The following is a 23,012-nucleotide window of genomic DNA, read 5'->3' as shown; positions in this document are numbered from 1 at the left end:
CCAGGTCCTTCTCCACATGGTCCTTCCAACGGAGCGGAGGTCTTCCTCTTCCTCTGCTTCCCCCGGCGGGTACGGCGTCAAATACTATTAGAGCTGTAGTGTTTTCGTCCATTCGGACAACATGAGCTAGCCACTGTCTTTTAATTCGCTGAACTATGTCAATGTTGTCATATATCTCGCACAGCTCATCGTTCCATCGGATGCGATATTCGCCATGGCCAATGCGCAAAGGACCATAAATCTTTCGCAGAATTTTTCTCTCAATCAATAGCCATGAGGTTATATTTTTTCAAATACCGTATTTGTGTAAAGTTTTATTCCACTATCATCATTGGTTCCTAATGTTTATACTCGTATTATACAAAGAAGGCATCAGATGGAATTCAAAATAGCGTTATATTGAAAGAAGGCGTGGTTGTGAACCGATTTCACCCATATTTCGTACATGTCATCAGGGTGTTAAGACAATATTACACACCGAATTTCATTGAAATCGGTCAAGTAGCTCCTGAGATATGCTTCTTGGTCCATAAGTGGGCGGCGCCACGCCCATTTTCAATTTTTAGAAAAAGCCTGGGGGCAGCTTCCTTCTGCCACTTCTTCCGTAAAATTTAGTGTTTCTGACGTTTTTTGTTAGTCGGTTAACGCACTTTTAGTGATTTTGAACATAACCTTTGTATGGGAGGTGGGCGTGGTTATTATCCGATTTCTTCCATTTTGAACTGTATATGGAAATACCTGAATAAAAACGACTCTGTAGAGTTTGGTTGACATAGCTATAATAGTTTCCGAGATATGTACAAAAACTTAGTAAGGGGCGGGGCCACGCCCACTTTTCCAAAAAATTACTTCCAAATATGTCCCTCCCTAATGCGATCCTTTGTGCCAAATTTCACTTTAATATCTTTATTTATGGCTTAGTTATGACACTTTATAGGTTTTCGGTTTCCGCCATTTTGTGGGCGTGGCAGTAGGCCGATTTTGCCCATCTTCGAACTTAACCTTCTAATGGAGCCAAGGAATACGTGTACCAAGTTTCATCATGATATCTCAATTTTTACTCAAGTTACAGCTTGCACGGACGGACGGACGGACAGACGGACGGACGAACAGACGGACGGACAGACGGACGGACGGACAGACAGACATCCGGATTTCGACTCTACTCGTCACCCTGATCACTTTGGTATATATAACCCTATATCTGACTCTTTTAGTTTTAGGACTTACAAACAACCGTTATGTGAACAAAACTATAATACTCTCGTTAGCAACATTGTTGCGAGAGTATAAAAATAATGAAAAAATTAAGCAAATTTTATTGGAGGTGTCTTACGTTATTTTGAATTTTCATTTCTGAAACAAAATAACGTATGATCAATCTAAATTTGTATAAAAATTAAAAGTTTGAATATTAATACTTTTTTTAAATTTTAAATGAAAACAGTTGTAAGTTTTTCATATTTCATATTATTTTATTATTAATATGTACATAAGTACTAGAAAAAATTTAAATATTTCAAGCTAAAAAATGAGGATAATTTTTAATTATTATTTATTAAATAACTAATTATTCAAAAGGTATATTAGATAAAAGTAATAACAGTCTACTGGAATTAGAGCTTCTAGGTCCTGCAGATGCTGCCATTTCTTCTTAGTTATTGTTAACCTTTGCAAAAGAATGGGCTGCTGAATTCTTAAAAAAGTACGGGTCTGATCACTTGGATCATGGAGTCGCTAAACCGAACTCTGGCGGTTCCTTCTCTATCCATATACCGAGGGAGTTGTGGGTGGGAAGAAGCCGTTGGAGAAAAGGGACAGTGAGCTTCTTCACTGATGGGTCAAAGGTGGAGGGGTCTACTGTCAGGAGCTCTCTATCAACTCCAGTTTCTCCAACTTCCTAAGTATTGCAGTGTCTTCCAGGCCGAGATTGGAGCCATTAAGATAGCAGTAGATTTACTACTCCGGAGTGCAGCCTCCTTCAGAGGAGTGACCATCGACTCAGATAGCAGAGCGGCGATTCCAGCCTTGAACTCATTAACAATGAGAGAATTCAGAGCTGATCGAAGACCTAACCTCTCTATCATTAGCATCGAGTGCCTTTGTGATAAGAATGATATGAGTGCCAGACCACAGCGGAATCGCAGGAAACATGTGCCAGCAAGAAGATGCACCCCAGAACCGCTATCGGTAGAATGGGAGCGGATCTGTGCTCCCGTATCCTAATCTTTTACTGCTAATCTTTTTACACACGCTGTTGAAAAAGTCTTTTGTCCCAAGATCATTCGCATGAGTTCTAGTGATCTCTTTGCCCTCAGTAAGGCAGCCTTTGCCTAGTTTTGGGGCCTGTAACACGCCATTGCCCTATTGGCTTCCACGCAGTAGGGCTGGGAATCCTACCAGACGCCATCTGCAGAAGCTGTATGGAAGCAGATTAGGTGGAAACAACTCAACACTTCCTTGCGTTAGGGAGGTCAAGACTTAATCACTTGGGGGCGCATACCTTCAGGCATCCCACCGAACTGGCGGGAAGTGTTTTGTTAATTTATAAGTTCGAACACAGGGGTTCTTCTTTTTTATGGCGTCACAAAGGACTATATATATGTATATGGACTACTGTCTACGTTCGATCAACCATGTAGCCTAAAGTAACCAAAGCACATTGAACTTAATCACTAAAAATAAACATAAACAATAAATGAAGGCTAATTCCGATATAAAAAAAAACACTCTGTTATATTACATACATGATGATAAGTTATTTTGTTTAACGAAATCAAGCACTTGATGATACGTTTTTTTTTTCAATTTTTAATATAGCTTGGGTATTTTTGATCGCAGAAGCTTAAAACATTGCGAGCGCTATTACACGAGGCAACTTTTGTTGCGGCAACTCTTGGTTTATAGGCGAGGGGGTGACGAGGAGAGGAGAATCGCGCCGAGTTTCCAGTGTTTAGCAACTCGCTTTGCGTTCTTATTCGTAACAGTTCGCTGCGACGTTTTTCGGCATTCGTGTTCTTTCTTTCGTAGTACATAGTTGCATTTGCGTATCTTTTTTTGAAAATAATATTTTGAATATATTTAAAAATTTAATTTCATCTTTTAGTAAGTAATTTGCAAATATGTATATAAATATACATAATATAATATAAATATTTTAGAAAATAGAGTATGATGAAAAAATCGAATTAATTAAAGATATTGTGAAATGTATGGAGGAAGCCATACAAATTGATTCAGACGTTAGTAAAAAGGGTGATATATCTTTGTTTTAATAAATAAAATGTATTTTTTAATTGACAGGGCTGATTAATATATGTGATAGAGTGACCCAATACCTATAAGGAAAAAGAAACGACAATGGGTTAAAGTAAAGTGAAAGAGAATGAGAAAAAAACTCGAACAGAGTTGCGCAACACAAGTTGCTCGTGTGAAGGTAATGGGCGACAGCAAAAGAGAATCGCCCGAGAATTAGCAACAAAAGTTGCTTCATGTAATCGCGGACTTAGCCAAAAATATTTTTACGCTCTCCGCGCCGTGAACCTTCTCTATAAATATACGTTCTCTGATTATACTATACATACATGAAAAAATATATGGGGAAAGAAATCGATATTCCTTTCTGAATCTAGAAAATGTAAAGTTGGTTGAAAGATACGACAGAATTATTTATCTTATCAATACAATAATGTACAAAGAAATAGTTGACAATTTAGAGGAGATGGCACTCAAAGGAAAGGAACCGAATCCGCTTGTAATGGCTAAAATTAAGCATATTAGAACTCAGATGTAGTACTCACTCACCACGCATCATAGAATTTTGAAAACAGGATTAGTTAATATTATAGGGACAGGTCATAAATATATTTATGGTGTCATGGACGACGAAGACCATCAAGAAATAGAAGGCAAATTGGAAATAAACATAATCAATGCCCGCAATGCAATTGAACAAATCAATGTTCAGGAAAACATTAATGAAAAATTTAACTACCAAATTAAAGCTATTAGTGATAATATTAACAATCACTACAGGGAATTGTTTCAGAATATTAACGCAGTTAGCTCAGAATTAAATAAAATAGCAAAATAACGGTGGACAAATAAACTGTTGGGCAATTTAATGTACTTATGTATATTGAGACTAATATCGTAAGAATTAAAGAGATCATAATGACGAGCCAAAATAACATTTATACTTAATATTATTTCAGATGACGATAGTTTAAAATTGAATATAACTTTTGAAAAATTGGGTAAGATCAAAATTACAATTGTCACTCAAAACGAAAATATTGTGATTTTAGTGAAGGTTCCTAAATTTACTAAAGAGATCTATCAATCAATATACATTCAACCTACATATGCATATCAAATATAAATCAAGCAGAATTAAATATACAAGAAAAAGAATTTTATGTCTAAATGATGTCACATAGAAAAAGACTTCCATTGAAAAAAAATTAGAAGGATACAAAGACGAATGCATCGAATATTTATTTAGGAGTCAAATTAAGATGAATTGTAAATATAAGTATAATAACCAATCAAAAGTAGTATAAATGGATACAACCCATATTTACGTAATCAATTCAAAAAATAAAACCATTTACCATAACTGTAATTCTAAGAACTTTACTATTAACGGTGATTATTTAATACGATTTGAAAATTGTAATGATCAAATTGATAACTTAGTCTGTAGATATCGCAAGCCTCTCACAATTAAATTATTACCAAATCCAGTTAAGGTAATTAATATTACAATCACAAAGAATTCAAGTATGGAGGAAATACATTTTATCGGGTGATATCGGGTGATTTTTTAAGAGCTTGATAACTTTTTTAAAAAAAAAAACGCATAAAATTTGCAAAATCTCATCGGTTCTTTATTTGAAACGTTAGATTGGTTCATGACATTTACTTTTTGAAGATAATTTCATTTAAATGTTGACCGCGGCTGCGTCTTAGGTGGTCCATTCGGAAAGTCCAATTTTGGGCAACTTTTTCGAGCATTTCGGCCGGAATAGCCCGAATTTCTTCGAAAATGTTGTCTTCCAAAGCTGGAATAGTTGCTGGCTTATTTCTGTAGACTTTAGACTTGACGTAGCCCCACAAAAAATAGTCTAAAGGCGTTAAATCGCATGATCTTGGTGGCCAACTGCCCATGCATCCCGAAAAATGCACCGTTTGGTGTGGTTTGTACGCTGGTGGAATCATTGGACCGTATTTTTTCAAAGATGCTGTTGGACGCAACGTTACGGTGAATGGCGATCGCTATCGTTCGATGCTAACAAACTTTGTGTTGCCAAAAATGGAAGAACTGAACTTGGTTGCCATGTGGTCCTCTGACATAGTTTGCCGCTTACATGCGACACAGCTCGGGTGCCAATGCCCCAGTTCGCCACAATACCCCAGTTGGATCATATAATTTCGCCACGTCACTCAAAACCTTTCTCGCTTGGTATGCATTGAAGTGTCGTCAACTAAGCCTACCTTGAAGAAGAGCTCGTCGCTAACTGGATCCCAGTGAAAGACCCAATACCTTTGTTGTTGAGTTGTTCAACTCTAGTTCGGATGCAGAAAGTGTTTTACCGGTTATCGCAGATAATACGTGTGTAGAATTGGAATTCCACTTTCCCAATATTAATTGTCCTTGTTTCAAAATAGTCGCTACATCTTGAGCACGGGTAATAGCAAGTTCATCGCTGTCGACGCTATCCAAATAGTCATCAACGTAGAAATTATAAAGTATGCTATGACGCGCTGCGGCAGCCCGGCTTGGGTCATAGATGACTTCATAATTGTCATTCGCACATTGACGCAGTGCGCGTATTGCGTTGAAATGGACTACAAGCCATTCCATAAGTTACCGTCTTCAATTCGTACACTTGAAGAGGTTCATTTGGCAATTCGCGCCAAAGTATTTGTTGCCATTTACGATGTCGTCTGTCTACCAGGATTTGTCCAAACATCTTCTGTATGTCTGCAGTGATGGCTACCTTGCATTTGCGAAAACGGTGAAGGATGTCGACAATATTGGCATGTAGTTGTGGTCCAGAAAACTGAGTATCGTTTAAGGATGTCCCATTCGATATCTTCGCGGAAACGTTGAAAACTACGCGAAATTTTGTGGTTACCGCATGATGAGGTATGAAGTAACCATTTTCTTTATTGGTGAAAGCTTGCTTGCTAACCTCCATGTAATCGAGAGCAATGTATTCGCGCATAAATGTAATATACTGCTCACGAAGACAGGGATCGTTCATCAACCGCCGCTCGAGTTGTAGAAACTGGCGGACTGCCGATTGATGAGATTCTCCAATAGCAGGAGCATCTGGTCGAAATAGAATTTGCACCTGGTACCTGCCGTCTGTGGTACGGGTAACTGTGTCGTTGAAGATCGTCTCACAGTCATCCACGTGTATTTCGGATGATGGTATGGGCTCTTCGAGTTCCCAGAAGCTTCTAAGTAACGTGTCTAGTCGTTGTTCGTTGACGCATTTCGCAGTAAGAGATGTGTGTAAAGTGGAGTGAGCAGAACTTGTGACTGGTCCAAATACTACCCAACCAAGACGAGTGTTTAAAGCGCAAAGTTGCTCTGGAGAACCCTGGATGAAACCCTCCTGAAAGAGACCCGTTAGTACGTCAGCACCAACTAGCAGATCCACCGGACTTGGAGTGGCAAACGTTGGGTCAGCTAGTGGTAAATCTTTTAAATGGCTCCAAGCTTCTGCGTCTATTTGCGTATCTGGCGTTACTGAGGCTATTGTCGGGACGACATAAGCCTCGAGTTTGAAGTTAATATTGTTGTCAAAGGCAGCCTGCATCTGTACTGTTATATGACCTTTACTGTAGACTGCAGCGCTAGAACCAACTCCTTCAATTCGTATCTCCCCTGGACGCCTACGAAGACACATACGTTTTGTAGTAGCATCGGTAATCAGACTCACCTGAGAGCCCAGGTCGCAGAGAGCACGACACGCGAATTGTCCTCCATTGTGATCAGTCAGGATGACCTTCGCAGTCGCTAGTAAAATGGTCCGGTCTCCATTAATGAGAAATGACCGGACCTTCCTCAAAAGTCACTGCTGTCGTGGGTATACCTGTGGCACCTGTGTTGAAGGTGTGTCCACGGGTATATTCCGATCGATTATGTGACTGTTGGTGTCTTCCTCCGTAGCCGGTGAATTATTCGCAACGTTGATTTTGCAAAGCATCGTATGATGGCGATGATGACACCTTAAGCAATCCCGCGATGTACAATCACGAGATCCATGATCACTTCCAATGCAGTTAAAACTGTATCCCACCGTTCCGGTATGGAAAGATTAACGAACCGTTGACACTTGTGTATTCGGTGTCCGTTTGCGCAAAGTTGGCAAAATACCGTAACCCTTTTCACTGAATGTAACGGCTGAGATGAGTTTACCGTTGCAACGTTAGCCTTAACGGGACGGGTTGGTCTCTGATGAAGAGTTGATGTACTGTTCGTAGCTCCTTGAGGCAAATTGTTGGCACGCTTCTCAATAAATGTCAAAAAATCCTGAGCCATTGGTATGTTGTTCGTCTGAAGGCTCATCCCCCACTCATACATGGTGATTGTGGGCAATTTCGGTAGCAAAAGTGGCACCAAGAGGGCGTCCCAATGATTTACCGGAAGACCCATAACGCTTAAAGCTCGCATCACATTTTGGACGGTGTCAACTAGTCGAAGCAAGCCCTTCTGGGATTCGGTGGGTTGGTTGGGCAAATTCAGTATACGCTGCACGTGAGGTTCCACTAACAAACGTGGATTATCAAACCGCCGTTTCATCTCCTGCCACATGTCCTCATAACCGCCTGTATAAAGTCCACCGACCAATGGTACGCTGTCTGCATTGACATGTTGGCGTAACTTGCTTAATTTGTAACTGGAATTCAGATCCTTCCGATTGTGAACTAGTGCCTCGAACAAATCTTTGAAAGGCAGCCAATTCGCTGGATCACCATTGAAAACAGGAATCTTAATTGGATCTAATCGCATGTCCAATTGATTCGCCACACAAATACCACCTTCACCAGCGCCACATATACGACGTAGTCGAATACATATTTGCGTGTAGAGTAACTCCGTAGCAGCCAAGAAGTCGTCATGTGTGGTCAATTCGCTGGATTGTGCTGAAGACACCAGGTCCGTATGATACTCCATAAACCTTTCAAAATGTTTGTCCAACTGTGCGCGAATCACATCGCACTCCATACTGTCCGGATCGTAATTAGCTGCTTCAGTCATTTTGCCAATGCGCACAATTGCGGCATGCGCTGAAGTACGTAGATTCAAACTAGCCATCATTAAAATCTGTACATTAAAACAGGATCGAAAAGTTCCTCACAGGAGGCACCAAAAAGATGTATAAGATTTGTCCTAAAATTCCGCTAATTGAAAAGCTCGTATGATTGCTACACCAGTCTGTCACGAAATAGGCCGCTTCTTTATTGAGTTTCTCATTAAATACATATTTGGTTAACGGATTGTAGCATCACGCCACATGATACATATCTACATACATATAGGTATGTCTATAGTTGAAATATGGTAAAATTACATTTACATTCACTAAGCTAGAGTGAAACTACTAGTCTACGAATACAACGCTAAAAAGAGGATACAATTATATTGATCATTCAGCATTCAGCAATTTGCTGACTGGTATTGGTTTGTGTCTTTACTAATTATGCGCAGGACTGCATTGTAAAGAACTTAAATCTTGAACAATAGTCATTTACAATAAATTGACCGAATCAGCCGTTCATATAGCACCAGATTCTGCAATGGGTGCTCTCGTGCTCTTGTATATTTCGGTTTAGGATTTTTGCAATCTGCAATCTTGCAAGAGCAAGAGAATCTTCTTATTATTTCTTCAAGTAATTTTGACAGCTAGTTACGCATTGTGAATGATCCACATTAGAAGAGCAAGAGAGAAGAAACAAGCTTTGTGTGTAATATGTACGCTTGCATTTGTATAGTAACATAAATATTTTCATTGCGATTTAAGGAATGTGGACAAGGATCGGTAGATGTTATTCATAATTTCAAAATGAACTTTACTTCATAATAATGATTTTAACTAATTTAGGATGAATTTAACGATTACTTTGAATTTCCTTCAAGAAGCAATTGTTGATTTCATGTTTCTTCACAAACCAGGTTGGCCATATTCGCATTTTATTGAAAAAGTGTATTAAAAATTAGTACTAAATTTCTTTAGTGCTGCATACTAGCACAAAAAAATTTACCGCATGAAGTTTTCTTGACCATTTCTTATGCGTTTTTTATATGAAGTTCTTACATTTCTTGAGAGCTGGATACAAAATGAGAAAAGAACTTGTGCAAAATATCGAAACAATATGTCAAAAACTGAGAGATTAGTTCCAGTAGATACACAGATAGACAAACGGACGGACATACAGACAGATGAAAGCGGCAAACTGATTTAACTCCTTACTGTGATTATTTTTATCTATACTTGTTGCGGTCTTCGACATCTAACAAAAATTTATTATTATGTATTATATTATAAGAACTTCTAACGACAGAGTGAAAATGGCTTAAATCGAATGACAACCCCGCTCACTCAACATATAGCGTTAATGTTAAAAATTACTAAAGAATAAATTAATAACTAAGTACCCCAAAGACATTAAATTTTACCCCCCAGGTGCTATGAGTGGACTTTATGCGAGCCGTAGTCAAAATCGGGAGATGAACGTGGCACCGCCCACCGTTAGGTAAAATCACATATCTAAGGACTAAACCGTTTTCAACCAAATTTGGTATGTGGCAGTCTCCTAACAATTTTAAATTTCAGTCTCAAAATATGCGAAATCAGACAACACGCCTTCTTGCCATATACCTCAATTTTAAAAACCATCTGATTTTTCTGACAATAGAATGTTTCTGTGTCACAAATCTGCTGCATCAAGTCAATACTTCCCTTAGCTCCCATATAACTAATACTATATAACAATATTCGAACTTCCAAGTGATTTTATACCGCATATATCGGCCATCATGTGAGTTATCTCAATGAAAATTAGAGATCGTGTTTTACTGATAACGAAAGTGTATCTTTTTCTTCACTGGCGTAGACACCGCTTACGCGATTATAGCCGAGCTAACAACAGCGCTCCAGTCGTTTTTTTCTTTTCGCTACGTGGCGCCAATTGGATATTCCAAGCGTAGCCAGGTCCTTCTCCACTTGGTCCTTCCAAAAGAGTGGAGGTCTTCCTCTTCCTCTGCTTCCCCCGGTGGGTACTCTTATAAAAGATTGTACCTGCTCGATTAAGTTCTGTAGCTCAAACTACTTTCTCCAGCAGCAGATTGAAGAAGTCACACGACAGGGAGTCGCCTTGTCTGAAACCTCGTTTGGTATCGAACGGCTCGGAGAGGTCCTTCCCTATTCTGACGAAGCTTTTCGTGTTGCTCAACATCAGTTTACACAGCCGTATTAGTTTTGCGGGGATAACAAATTCAGCCATCACGGCATAGAGGCAGCTCCTTTTCGTGCTGTCGAAAGCAGCTTTGAAATCGAAGAAGAGGTGGTGTGTGTCGATTCTCCTTTCACGGGTCTTTTCCAAGATTTGGCGTATGGTGAATATCTGGTCGGTTATTGATTTCCCAGGTCTAAAGCCACACTGATAAGGTCCAATCGGTTTGTTGACGCAGATTGTGGGGTCTCCTTTTTTATGGATTGGGCATAGCACACTTAAATTCCAATCGTTGGGCATGCTTTCGTCCAACCATATTTTACAAAGAAGTTGATTCATGCTCCTAATCAGTTCTTTGCTGCCGTGTTTGAATAGCTCGGCCGGCAATCCATCGATCCCCGCCGCTTTGTTGTTCTTCAGACGGGTAATTGCTATTCGAACTTCTTCATGGTCGGGCAATGGAACGTCTGCTCCATCGTCATCGATTGGGGAATCGGGTTCGCCTTCTCCTGGTGCTGTACTTTCACTGCCATTCAGCAGGCTGGAGAAGTGTTCCTTCCATAATTTAAGTATGCTCTGGGCATCGATCACTAGATTACCTTAGGGGGTTCTACAAGAGTATGCTCCGGTCTTGAAACCTTCTGTAAACGGCCGCATTTTTTTGTAGAATTTTCGAGAATTACCCCTGTCGACCAGCTTATCAAGCTCTTCATACTCACGCATTTCGGCCTCTTTCTTTTTCTGTCTGCAAATGCGTTTCGCTTCCCTCTTCAATTCTCGGTATTAATCCCATCCCGCACGTGTTGTGGTCGATCGTAACGTTGCGAGGTAGGCAGTCTGTTTTCTCTCCACTGCGACTCGGCACTCCTCGTCGTACCATCTGTTCTTTTGCATTTTCCGAAGACCAATGATTTCGGTTGCAGCTGTACGTAAGGAGTTTGAAATGGCGTCCCACAGTTCCTTTATACCGAATTGTTGACGAGTGCTCTCAGAGAGCAGAAGTGCAAGCCGAGTAGAAAATCGTTCGGCTGTCGTTGTGATTGCAGCTTCTCGACGTCGAACCTTCCTTGTGTTTGTTGACGTGCGTTTTTTGCTTCACAGAGGCGGGTGCGAATCTTGGCTGCAAAAAGATAGTGGTCCGAGTCGATGTTAGGACCTCGGAGTGTACGCACGTCTAGTACACTGGAAACGTGTCTTCCGTCTATCACAACATGATCGATCTGGTTGTTGGCTTTTCGATCTGGAGACAGCCAGGTAGCTTGATGTATCTTCTTGTGGTGGAATTTAGTACCACAGATAACCATATTTTGGGCCCCGGCGAAGTCGATCAGCCTCAACCCATTTGTGGATGTTTCGTCGTGGATGCTGAATTTACCGACCGTAGTGCCAAATATACCTTCTTTGCCCACCCTGGCGTTAAAGTCGCCAAGCACGATTTTGACATAGTGGCGGGGACAGCTCTCATAGGCGCGCTCCAAGCGCTCATAGAAGGCATCTTTGGTCACATCGTCCTTCTCTTCCGTCGGGGCGTGAGTGCAAATCAGCGATATCTTGAAGACCCCCGCTTTGATGCGGATTGTGGCTAGACAATCATTCACCGCAGTGAATGATAGTACTTGGCGACGGAGTCTCTCTTCCACCACGAATCCCACACCAAACTTGCGCTCCGTTATATGGCCGCTGTAGTAAATGCCACAAAGACTCTGTCCTTGTCCCGTCCATCGCATTTCTTGGACGTTTGTGATGTCAGCCTTTATTTTCAGGAGGACATCACCTAGCTGGGCAGTGGCACCTTCCCAATTAAGGGACCGGACATTCCAGGTGCATGCCCTGATATCGTTGTCCTTATTTCGTTTGCCATGGGCGTCATCAAAATGCGAGTCACTCATCCGAGGCTTGTTGTTTCTTTTCATTGGGTGTATTTTTTTTTTACGTGGTGGGTCCCAAACCCAGGGCACAACCCTATGTAGGGGATGTTTCGTCTTCTCACTTTTGCTCGCCTTCAAACGGATGTTGTTAGGCTACCTAGAGGATACTTGGTCAAAGATCGGAAGTCGTGATCTGCTTGAGCCATATGTAAAAGAATCGTTTCTGGCGACTCCCAAGTGAATGGCGATCAGAGAAATTTCCTCACTTGCGTGAACTTCTACACATGACTCCATCCTCCACAGTGTATCTTTTTGCCTAAAATGAATAAAGTTGGGCGAAAACTTGACTTAGCCCCATATATAGGCACCTGAAGTTACTTCTCTAGCTTTAATCCTTGCAAATTGCAAGAGTATGAAATGTTCGGTTATACCCGACCTTGTGATTTTTTACGTGTTGTTCGTCATTTCATTTTTATAATTTAATCAAAGTTTGTTTTATTCCGATCTATGTACATACATATATACAGGTACATCCTGTCAACATTCACGCACATGTATTTTTGATATATGTCGCCAAAAAAAATCAGATTGGCTTGCGCAAAATGAATATATACAGTTAAGTCGACAATCAACTTCGTTGATTCAAAGCCAAGAATGTCTTAGATTAAGTTTTGTAGAGAGCTCGGAAAGAACTAAGTGGAGACGTACTGCAAATTTGACAGAACACAATGTGCTCGCTGCTGATGATTTGCGTTTGTTTTGTAGTTAATCCAATCTCTAAATCGTTCCAGCAATATAAAAAGTATCACTTATAACCGAAGCAAATTTAACAAGGCATTCATTTGCAATAAAATTGTCCTGAGCTTTTTAACCAATGATAATATTAAGAAAAAAAACAGAAAAGTTAGCCTAAGCAAACAATAATTTCAGCGTTCAGCGGATTTTAAAATTGTAAACCAATAGAATTAACATTATTACGAAAAAGGGACTTTGATGGCAGTTCTCAGACTAGCGAATATAGAAAATTATTTGATGATAATAATTTGGAAGACTGTGAATTGTAAATTATTATAAGGTCATATGTCCCTTTAAGCCTGATCACAAAGTGGAATAAGTTAAGAAGGGCTAAGGTCGGGTGTAACCGAACATTTGATACTCTTCCACTGCCTGGAAAAAATCTTCATGTGTCCATTTAAGACAAGAGAATACTCTATTTTTAGAAAGAGATTATTTCTGAATTTCATTAAGATTTCTTACATATGGACCCATAGATGCGGTATAAAATGAACCAGAAGTTCGAAAATATTTATGTTAGATGCGGGTGGTCAGGGATTGTCCGCTGATTAGTATCTTTAGAAATACGAACTGAGATGTCTTTAGGGAAACGCTAGGGATGAATATACATATATATTTCATTCTTAACCAGTTCATAATGGACTGCGACTGTCCACTAAAGTTGACCACCAGGAAACAAGCCTGTACATTCTCTCACTGCAGACTCAATCTAGTAGGCACTGGTCCCCCCTTCGAACTGCAAGCCGACAGGGGTAGACGGCATCTTTCCAGCACTTTTGCAACAAGGTGTGCAAGATCACCTACTCCAAAATTCCAAAATTCGCTGGCAATATACGCCATGCGTCCCACGCATGTGTCATCAAGACACTGGGAAAAATAACATGGCGGCTCCAGTATGCAGCGACTGGACTACGTACTAGGTGAGACTACTGTGAGGGAGAGAAAGATTCGTCTTGGTACTGCATGGGGCTGCCTTCTACTATGTAGCCTAGTAGTAGACGAGCACTTTGAGATGCTCATAAGCAATCACGTTCGCGTCAGGGGTGCAGACGCTAAGCCGGCAGATTCTGGGGCTGCAAGCCAAGTATCATCAGGCTGTATACCATGACCGTAAGGCCTATTTGCACTTATGGAGCGCAGTGTTTGGTAGGTCTTCAACTATCGAACCTGCAAACACCCAAATGCGTCTGCGCTTCAGGGGCAATGCGCATTTGCCCAACCATAGCACCTGAAGTAATACCGAAGTTCCAGGCACCGCTCAATCTAGTGATGCATACAATGCAGCTTACGGAAGTAGAGGGGTATATAAAAGGATCATAATTTTATTCTCTGACTCTTATTCCTAGAGACGGTGTTACGAAGAGAGGAAACTTCACAAGTAAGTCGTATATCTCGTAAAACTCATCGTACCATCGAATGCGATATTCGCCGTTGCCAACGTGCAAAGGGCCATAAATCTTCCGCAAAACCTTGCTCTCGAAAACTCGTAACGCCGACTCATTAGTTGTTGTCATCGTCCATGCCTCTGCACCATATAGCAGGACGGGGTTGATGAGTGACTTGTAGAGTTTGGTTTTTGTTCCGTCGAGAGAATACTTTATTTTTCAATTGCTTACCTAATCCGAAGCTGTTTGCAAGAGTTATTCTACGTTGGATTTCAAGGCTGACGTTATTGTTAGTGTTAATACTGGTTCCTAGATTTACGAAATTATCTGCGACTTCGAAGTTATGACTGTTAACAGAGACGTAGGAGTTAAGTCGCTTGTACGACGACTGTTTATTTGATGACAAGAAATATTTTGTCTTGCTCTCGTTAACTACCGGACCCCTCTGCTTTACTTCCTTATTCATTTTGGAGAAAGCAGAACTAACGGCACTGTTGTTTAGGACAATGATATCAATATCGTCAACGTAAGCCAGCAGTTGTACACTCTTATAAAAGATTGTGTTCGAATTATTTCCTCCACCAGTAGATTGAAGAGGTGGTGTCTGTCGGTCCTCTTTTCACAAGGCTTGGCACATGGTGCATATCTGGCCAGTTGTTGATTTTCCAGGCCTAATGCCACACTGTACTCATACAATACGTTCGATAGAACCTTATATACGAAGTTGAGGAAGCTATCCAACGGTAGCTGGCGCAGATTGTGGGGTCTCCCTTTCTTGTGCATTGGGCAGAGCACACTTAAATTCCAATAGGCAGGCATGATTTCGTCCTATCGTATTCTACAAAAAAGCTAATGCATGCTCCGTATCAGTTCTTAGCTGTCGTATATGAATACCCCGTCGCTGTGTTTTTCTTCAGACGGTTAATTGCTATTCGAACTTCTTCAAGATCGGGCAATGAAAAGTCCGCTCCATCATCTTCGATTGAGGAACCGGATTCACCATCGTCTGGTGGTATGCTTTCACTGCCATTCGGCAGTCCATAAATTTAGTGTGCCCTGGTCATCACTTCTGGGGGTTCTTCGAGAGTATGCTCCGGTCTTGCAACCTTTCTCTTATTCAAAATATATTTTCGTAGAATATTCGAGCATTACCTCTTTTAGCCAGCTTGTCAAGCTTTTCGTTCTCATGCATTTCAGCCTGCCTCTTTTTTTATCTCCAAATGTGTCTCGCTTCCCTCTTCAACTCTGGTATCTATACCCCACCGCACGTTGTGGTCGAATAGTTGCGAGGTAGGCAGTCTGTTTTTTCTCCACCGTGTTACGGCATTCCTCATTTCTCGTTTATCTTGTCTGAAAACTAATGGTTTCGTGTGCAGCTGTACGTAAGGAGTTTGAAATGTCGTTCCACAGTTCCCTTATACTGAAGTGCTGATGAGTACAAGCCGAATAAATAATCGTTCGACTCTCTGTTGTGATTGCAGCTTCTCGACGTCGGGCCTCCTTGTGTTTGTTGCTGCATATATTGGCTGAAACAAGATAGTGGTCCGAGTCGATATTAGACCCTCGGAGCGTATGCACTTCTAAAACACTAGAGACGTGTTTTCCGTCTATTACAAAATGATCCATTTTATTGGTGGAGACAGCCAGGTAGCTTGATGAATTTTTCTATGCTGGAATATAGTTCTACAGATAAACATAATTCGAGCCACGCCGAAGTCGATCAGCCTCAACTCATTTGGGAACGTTTCATCATCGAGACTGAATTTACCGACCGTTGCGCCAAAGATACCTTCTTTGCCCACCCTGGCGTTAAAGTGACCAAACACGATTTTGAAATCGTGGCAGGTGCGCTCAAAACGCTTATAGAAGACATCTTTGATCACATCGTTCATCTCTTTCATCGGGACGTGGCTAGACGTTTATCCACCCGGGTGAATGCCAGGATTCGGCTACGAAGTCTCTCTCCCAACACAAATCTCATATTGCATTTGCGCTCCTTTATATGGTAAATGCTACTCAGAGGATCCTTGGTCTAAGACCGGAAGTCGTGAGTTGCTTGAGCCATATGTAAAAGAAAAGCCACTCACAAGTGAATGGCACTCAGAAAACTTTCCTCACCCGCGTAAACTTCTACACATGACTCCATCATATCGGAACTAGCGTATAAAGAATTTCATCTAACGGTGGGTGGTGCCACGCTCATTGTTTAAGTTTTACAACTGCTCCTATAAAGTCTTTCTATACCATCATGGTTGTAAAATTTAATTCTAATGCAATGTCTTTATTCAGTGAATTATCAAATTTTTGGTGGTTTTCATAATAACGACCCGGTTATTATTTGATTTTCCCCATTTTCACAGAGTGTGAAGAGGGGCCAAAACGACTTCCTTTCAATAAATTTGGTCGATTTAGCTCTTTAAGTTTGGAAGAAATATAAATTAAAGCATTTAGTGCTTTCATACCCACTTTACAAAAATATTTAACTCACAGGTGGTCCTGGCTACTGCGATCTGCTTACTAAATAACCTTTTTGTATCTTAATCTACTGCTTAGTTATGACACTTCAAAGCTTCGTTTAATAATGTTTTGTAGGCGCGACCTATCTGCAAACCAAACCTCTCTTGGGTCCCAAAGAATATGTCTACAGATTTTCATCACAATATTCCAATTTTTACTTAAGTTGTCGCTTTCGGGGACAGATGGACGAACAGACAGTCACTTGAAATTCAACTCGTCTCGTTATCCTGGTAATTTATATGCATATCCATATATATGTGGCAACACCACAAGCTTAAAGTTAATTAAAGAAAACAGGTTAGTTAAAGAAAATAAAAACGCCTATCGTCCCTTTTTGCATTTGGATCTTGAAGAGCAAACACGTGTTTTATTACGCTCTGAATCTCTATATATATCTCGCTTAGTTTAAGATGATCCAAACAACCTATAAGTGAACCAAACTATTATAATCTGTAACATCGAATCGAAAAACTATATTTTAAAACTGAAATTCAAGTGTTGACTCCCACTGAATTCAAAACAACTACCAGCCAACGAAAATTCCATATCTATCATATTCTTTAATTAACTATGGTGAATGGCAAGGTCTGCAATTCTTATCTGAAATATCATCTGCAAAACGTTACATATCTTCTTCTTAATTGGCGTTGACACCGCTTACGTGATTATAGCCGAGTTAACAACAGCGCTAGTCGTTTCTTCTTTTCGCTACGTGGCGCCAATTGGATATTCCAACCGTAGCCAGGTCCTTCTCCACCTGGTGCTTCCAAAGGAGTGGAGGTCTTCCTCTTCCTCTGCTTCCCCCGGCGGGTACTGCGTCGAATACCTTCAGAGCTGGAGTGTTTTCGTTCATCCGGACAACATGACCTAGTCAGTGTAGCCGCTGTCTTTTAATTCGCTGAACTATGTCAATGTCGTCGTATATCTCGTACAGCTCATTGTTCCATCGAATGCGATATTCGCCGTGGCCAATGCGCACAGGACCATAAATCGTTCGCAGAACTCTTCACTCGAAAACTCTCAACGTCGACTCATCAGTTGATGTCATCGTCCAGGCCTCTGCACCATATAGTAGGACGATAATTATGAGCGACTTATAGAGTTTGGTTTTTGTTCGTCAAGAGATGACTTTACTTTTTGATTGCCTACTCAGTCCGAAGTAGCATCTGTTGGCAAGAGTTGTCCTGCGTTGGATTTCCAGGGTGACATTGTTGGTGGTGTATATACGAAACTATCTAACTTCTACAAAGTCAACAGTGACGTGAAAGTCTTGCCCTCGTTCACTACCAGACCCATTTGCTTTGCTTCCTTGTCCAGTCTGGAGAAAGCAGAACTAACGGCGCGGGTGTTGAGGCCGATGATATCAAGATTGTACCTGCTCGATTAAGTTTTGCAGCTCGAACTACTTTCTCCAGCAGCAGATTGAAGAAGTCACACGACAGGGAGTCACCTTGTCTGAAACCTCGTTTGGTATCGAACGGCTCGGAGAGGTCCTTCCCGATCCTGACGGAGCTTTTGGTGTTGCTCACAGCCGTATTAGTTTTCCGGGGATACCAAATTCAGACATCGCGCATAAAGGCAGCTCCATTTCGCGCTGTCGAAAGCAGCTTTGAAATCGACGAAGAGGTGGTGTGTGTCGATTCTCCTTTCAAGGGTCTTTTCCAAGATTTGGCGTATGGTGAATATCTGGTCGGTTGTTGATTTCCCAGGTCTAAAGCCACACTGATAAGGTCCGATCAGTTTGTTGACGGTGGGCTTTAACCTTTCACACAATATGCTGGATGAACATTATATACGATGTTGAGGAGGCTTATCCCACGGTAGTTGGCGCAGATTGTTGGGTCTCTTTTTTATGGATTGGGCAGAGCACACTTAAATTCCAATCGTTGGGCATGCTTTCGTCCGACCATATTTTACAAAGAAGCTAATGCATGCTCCTTATCAGTTCTTCGCCTCCATCGGCCCCCGCCGCTTTGTTGTTCTTCAGACGGGTAATTGCTATTCGAACTTCTTCATGGTCGGGCAATGGAACGTCTGCTCCATCGTCATCGATTGGGGATTCGGGTTCGCCTTCTCCTGGTGCTGTACTTTCACTGCAATTCAGCAGGCTGGAGAAGTGTTCCTTCCATAATTTAAGTATGCTCTGGGCATCGGTGACTAGATAACCTTTGGGGGTTCTACAAGAGTATGCTCCGGTTTCGAAACCTTCTGTAAGCCGCCGCATTTTTTCATAGAATTTTTTAGCAATACCCCTGTCAGCCAGCTTATCAAGCTCTTCGTACTCACGCATTTCGGCCCCTTTCTTTTACTGTCTGCAAATGCGTTTCGGCACGTAGCGAAAAGAAGAAACGACTGGCGCGATGTTGTTAACTCGGCTATAATCGCGTAAGCGGTTTCTACGCCAATTAAGAAGAAGAAATGCGTTTCGCTTCCCTCTTAAACTCTCGGTATCTATCCCATCCCGCACGTGTTGTGGTCGATCGTAACATTGCGAGGTAGGCAGTCTGTTTTATCTCCGCTGCGACACGGCACTCCCCGTCGTACCAGCTGTTATTTTGCATTTTCCGAAAACCAATGATTTCGGTTGCAGCTGTACGTAAGGAGTTTGAAATGGCGTCCCACAGTTCCTTTATACCGAGTTGTTGACGAGTGCTCTCAGAGAGCAGAAGTGCAAGCCGAGTAGAAAATCGTTCGGCTGTCTGTTGTTATTGCAGCTTCTCGACGTCGAACCTTCCTTGTGTTTGTTGACGTGCGTTTTTTGCTTCACAGAGGCGGGTGCGAATCTTCGCTGCAAAAAGATAGTGGTCCGAGTCGATGTTAGGACCACGGAGCGTACGCACGTTTAGAACACTGGAAACGTGTCTTCCGTCTATCACAACATGATCGATCTGGTTGTTGGCTTTTCGATTTGGAGACAGCCAGGTAGCTTGATGTATCTTCTTGTGCTGGAATCTAATACCACAGTATTTCGGGCTCCGGCGAAGTCAATCAGCCTCATCCCATTTGGGGGTTTACATATACTTAGCCAATATATAATGATATTGACAAATGATAACAAAAAGAAGTTCGAAGAGATTGCTACGATGCTCCTTGGCTAGTCTTTTTCCCACATTCGACTTTTAAACTCTAATCGTGTTATCTATATATTTATGAATAATTAAATGTTTAGGATGATGAGATGAGTGGAAAGCGGGGTGACTGTCTGTCTGTTCGCCCATCCAATCGTACGTTCTTTCTTCTGTGCAAAATATCTTAATGAAACTTGGTTCACGTGCTCCTTGGCAAAAAAGTAAAGACGAGTTCGTGATGGGCATAATTGGACTACTGCCACGGTCACTTAAGATATAAACCTGTATTTGGTACAGCTGATTGCAATAGTAAATGGCACTATTGATCCGAAAATTTTTAATAAATGGACATGGCCCAGTCTTTAATAAATGAGAAAGCTACAATAACCAAATTCGATTAGGACAAATCCTATAAGAATCGTCCTGATCCCATATAACAGTTTTTTTTTAAATTACTAAAAACACGATAAGTCAATAACTAAATGGGCCAGGGACAATAAATTTTACAGTCGGAGTGATACAAGAGGACTTTATACATCACACATCTCCGAACCTACTCAACCAATTTCAATTTCAACTAAATTCTGCTATCACCCCTGACATTGTGAAAATGGACGAAATTGAACCACAACCCCGCCTATTTCTCATATAGCACAATTTTAAATTCCAATTAATTATTTCACTTTCTAGTAAACAAATCAAGAAGCAATTAATATAACGGGATAAAATTTGGCACAAATATTGCCTTTAGTGTTTGACAACTTCTGAACAAAAATTGTTTAAATCCAAATAAAACTGTTCAAGCTCCTCGGTACCGAATATTTGGACCTCACTACCTATGGATGACTTTTGATCGAAAATATTGATCAATATGTGAGATATAAAATTGAGATTCAGGGACAATTTTTTTCTGGTATGTCTGTATAGACTGAATCGGGCGTATACTTCTCTAAGCCCCAATTTATAATACTAATATAAGCTTTTTTAACTTCTGTGTGACTTTGTACCGTATATATCGGCCAATAGCGAAAACTTGACCCAGTCCCTATATACATAACTAATATCAAAAAAAACAAATAGAACGTTTCGGTTCTATCCCAACTCTCATATACTTCATATAATGATTTTCGTTTTCCTAACAAACCTTATAAGTCTGTCATTATATGAGTTATATGTAGTATTTGTATATATAAAATTACTTGGATTTCGATCCTCTGGTTGACGTTTTAAGGTCCGTATCCAGCTCTTAAATAATTGCTCAAGAAAAAAACGCCTTATTTCTCTAGTCAAGTAATTTTGACAGCTGTTTACGCATTGTGAATCATCCACATTAGAAGAGCCAGAGAAAATAAACAAAGAAAATAAACTTATATGTGTAAGTATATAAACATTTTTATTGCGATTTAAGGAATGTGGATTCAGATTGATAGGTTTTATACAAAATTTCAAAATGAACTACATTTGATAATAATGACTTTAACTAATGGTAGAAGGAATTTAATGATTACTTTAAATTTTCTTCAAAAAACAATTGTTGATTTCATGTATTATTCGCATTTTATTGAAAAACAAGAAAAAACGTAAACTTCGGCTGCACAGAAGCTGATATACCCTTCACAGGAGCATTTCTTTTAGTAACTGTGTGTTCAATTTATATGGAAGCTATATGCTATAGTAATCCGATCTGAACATTTTTTTCGGAGATTTATTATTACCTTAAGCAGTAATCCATGTCAAATTTCGAGAAGATACCACGTCAAATGCGAAAGTTTTTCATACAAGCCCTTGATTCCGACCGTTCGGTTTGTATTGCAGCTATATGCTATAGATAACCGATCTGAATAATTTCTTCGGAGATTACATTGTTGTTTTAGAAACTAATCTTTACCAAATTTCGTGAATATATCTTGTCAAATGCAAAAGTTTTCCATACAAGAACTTTTTTCCGATCGTTCATAGTAGCTATATGCTATAGTTAACTGATCTGAACAATTTCTTCGGAGATTACATTGTTGCCCTAAAAAATAACCTGTGCCAACTTTTGTGAAGATACATTGTCAAATGTGAAAGCTTTCCATACAAGAATTTGATTCCGATCGTTCAGTTTGTACGGCAGCTATATGTTATAGTGATCTGATATCGGCAGTTCCGACAAATGAGCAGCTTCTTGAAGAGAAAATGACGTTTGCAAAATTTCAAAACGATATCTCAAACACTGAGGGACTAGTTCGTATATATACAGACAGACGAACGGACAGACAGACAGACGGACATGGCTAAGTCGACTCAGCTCAACATACTGATCATTTATACATATACTTTAAAGGATCTCCGACGCTTCCTTCTGGGTGTTACAAACTTCTTAACCAACTTAATATACCCTGTTCAGGATATAAAATTAATTAAAAATTAGTATTAGATTTCTTTAGAGCTGAAGAAAATTTACCGCAGGAAATATTTTATATGAAGTTTTTACATTTCTTGAGAGCTGGATACTAAGCTTTGCACTTAAATTATTTCCAAGCGTTTGATTCTCATAAGAGTATAAAATGTTCGGTTGCTCCCGAATTTACCCCTTCCATACTTGTTTTAAAAATATTTTTCAAAGGTCGTGAGAGAGGAGTCTGGAACGTTTGATTAATGGTAACATTATTATTTTTTCATTTATCATAATTATATAAAGCTAAGTAAAAAGTCACTTTGATGTAGACGGAGAGATATAAACAAAAAAGTGAATTGTGAACTTATTATTATGTTTAGTGTGTATATTTAAATATACAAACTGAAACATCTGAAAAAATTTAGTGAAACATTGAGAAATACTATGTGTTATTATTACAAATTTTTGAATTTTTAATCAGGAATATTTTAAAAAATATAAGTGTTAGAATCGCTAAGGGTATTCTCTT

The 23,012-nt window shown here is 40.2% G+C and overlaps 4 protein-coding genes and 1 pseudogene across 5 annotated transcripts in view; 2 read left to right on the top strand and 3 right to left on the bottom strand.

Annotated features, from left to right (window-relative positions):
- The window catches only part of LOC120773860, a 196,628-nt gene that overhangs the window by 43,420 nt on the left and 130,196 nt on the right, over positions 1-23,012 (top strand). The gene's annotated exons all lie outside the window — the stretch shown is intronic.
- The window catches only part of LOC120773862 (6-phosphofructo-2-kinase/fructose-2,6-bisphosphatase 1), a 131,614-nt gene that overhangs the window by 4,887 nt on the left and 103,715 nt on the right, over positions 1-23,012 (top strand). The gene's annotated exons all lie outside the window — the stretch shown is intronic.
- LOC120774643 lies at positions 5,446-5,975 on the bottom strand (annotated as a pseudogene).
- On the bottom strand, positions 6,077-7,000 carry LOC120774642. The gene is made up of 3 exons (XM_040104366.1): positions 6,954-7,000; positions 6,198-6,906; positions 6,077-6,118 (listed from the first exon to the last, which is right to left on the bottom strand). Exons 1-3 carry the CDS (start codon positions 6,998-7,000, stop codon positions 6,077-6,079), a joined length of 798 nt encoding a protein of 265 aa, XP_039960300.1.
- LOC120774641 lies at positions 7,086-8,332 on the bottom strand. The gene is made up of 2 exons (XM_040104365.1): positions 7,314-8,332; positions 7,086-7,242 (listed from the first exon to the last, which is right to left on the bottom strand). The coding sequence occupies exons 1-2, from the start codon at positions 8,330-8,332 to the stop codon at positions 7,086-7,088; spliced, it is 1,176 nt and encodes a 391-aa protein (XP_039960299.1).

The sequence above is a fragment of the Bactrocera tryoni genome, chromosome 4 (genome assembly GCF_016617805.1).
Source record: "Bactrocera tryoni isolate S06 chromosome 4, CSIRO_BtryS06_freeze2, whole genome shotgun sequence".
Lineage (NCBI taxonomy): Eukaryota > Metazoa > Arthropoda > Insecta > Diptera > Tephritidae > Bactrocera > Bactrocera tryoni.
The sequence above is the reverse complement of the archived record's forward strand: the minus strand, read 5'-3'. Positions and strand labels throughout refer to the sequence as shown.

Coding starts and splice junctions, on each gene's coding strand:
- LOC120774642 (XM_040104366.1), bottom strand. CDS start 7,000: ATGGAGGACAATTCGCGTGTCGTGCTCTCTGCGACCTGGGCTCTCAG. Junction 6,907..6,953: donor TCTGCGACCTGGGCTCTCAG/GTGAGTCTGATT, acceptor GTGTCTTCGTAG/GCGTCCAGGGGAGATACGAA. Junction 6,119..6,197: donor TTGCTCTCGATTACATGGAG/GTTAGCAAGCAA, acceptor AATTTCGCGTAG/TTTTCAACGTTTCCGCGAAG.
- LOC120774641 (XM_040104365.1), bottom strand. CDS start 8,332: ATGGCTAGTTTGAATCTACGTACTTCAGCGCATGCCGCAATTGTGCGC. Junction 7,243..7,313: donor AATCTTTCCATACCGGAACG/GTGGGATACAGT, acceptor GGATTGCTTAAG/GTGTCATCATCGCCATCATA.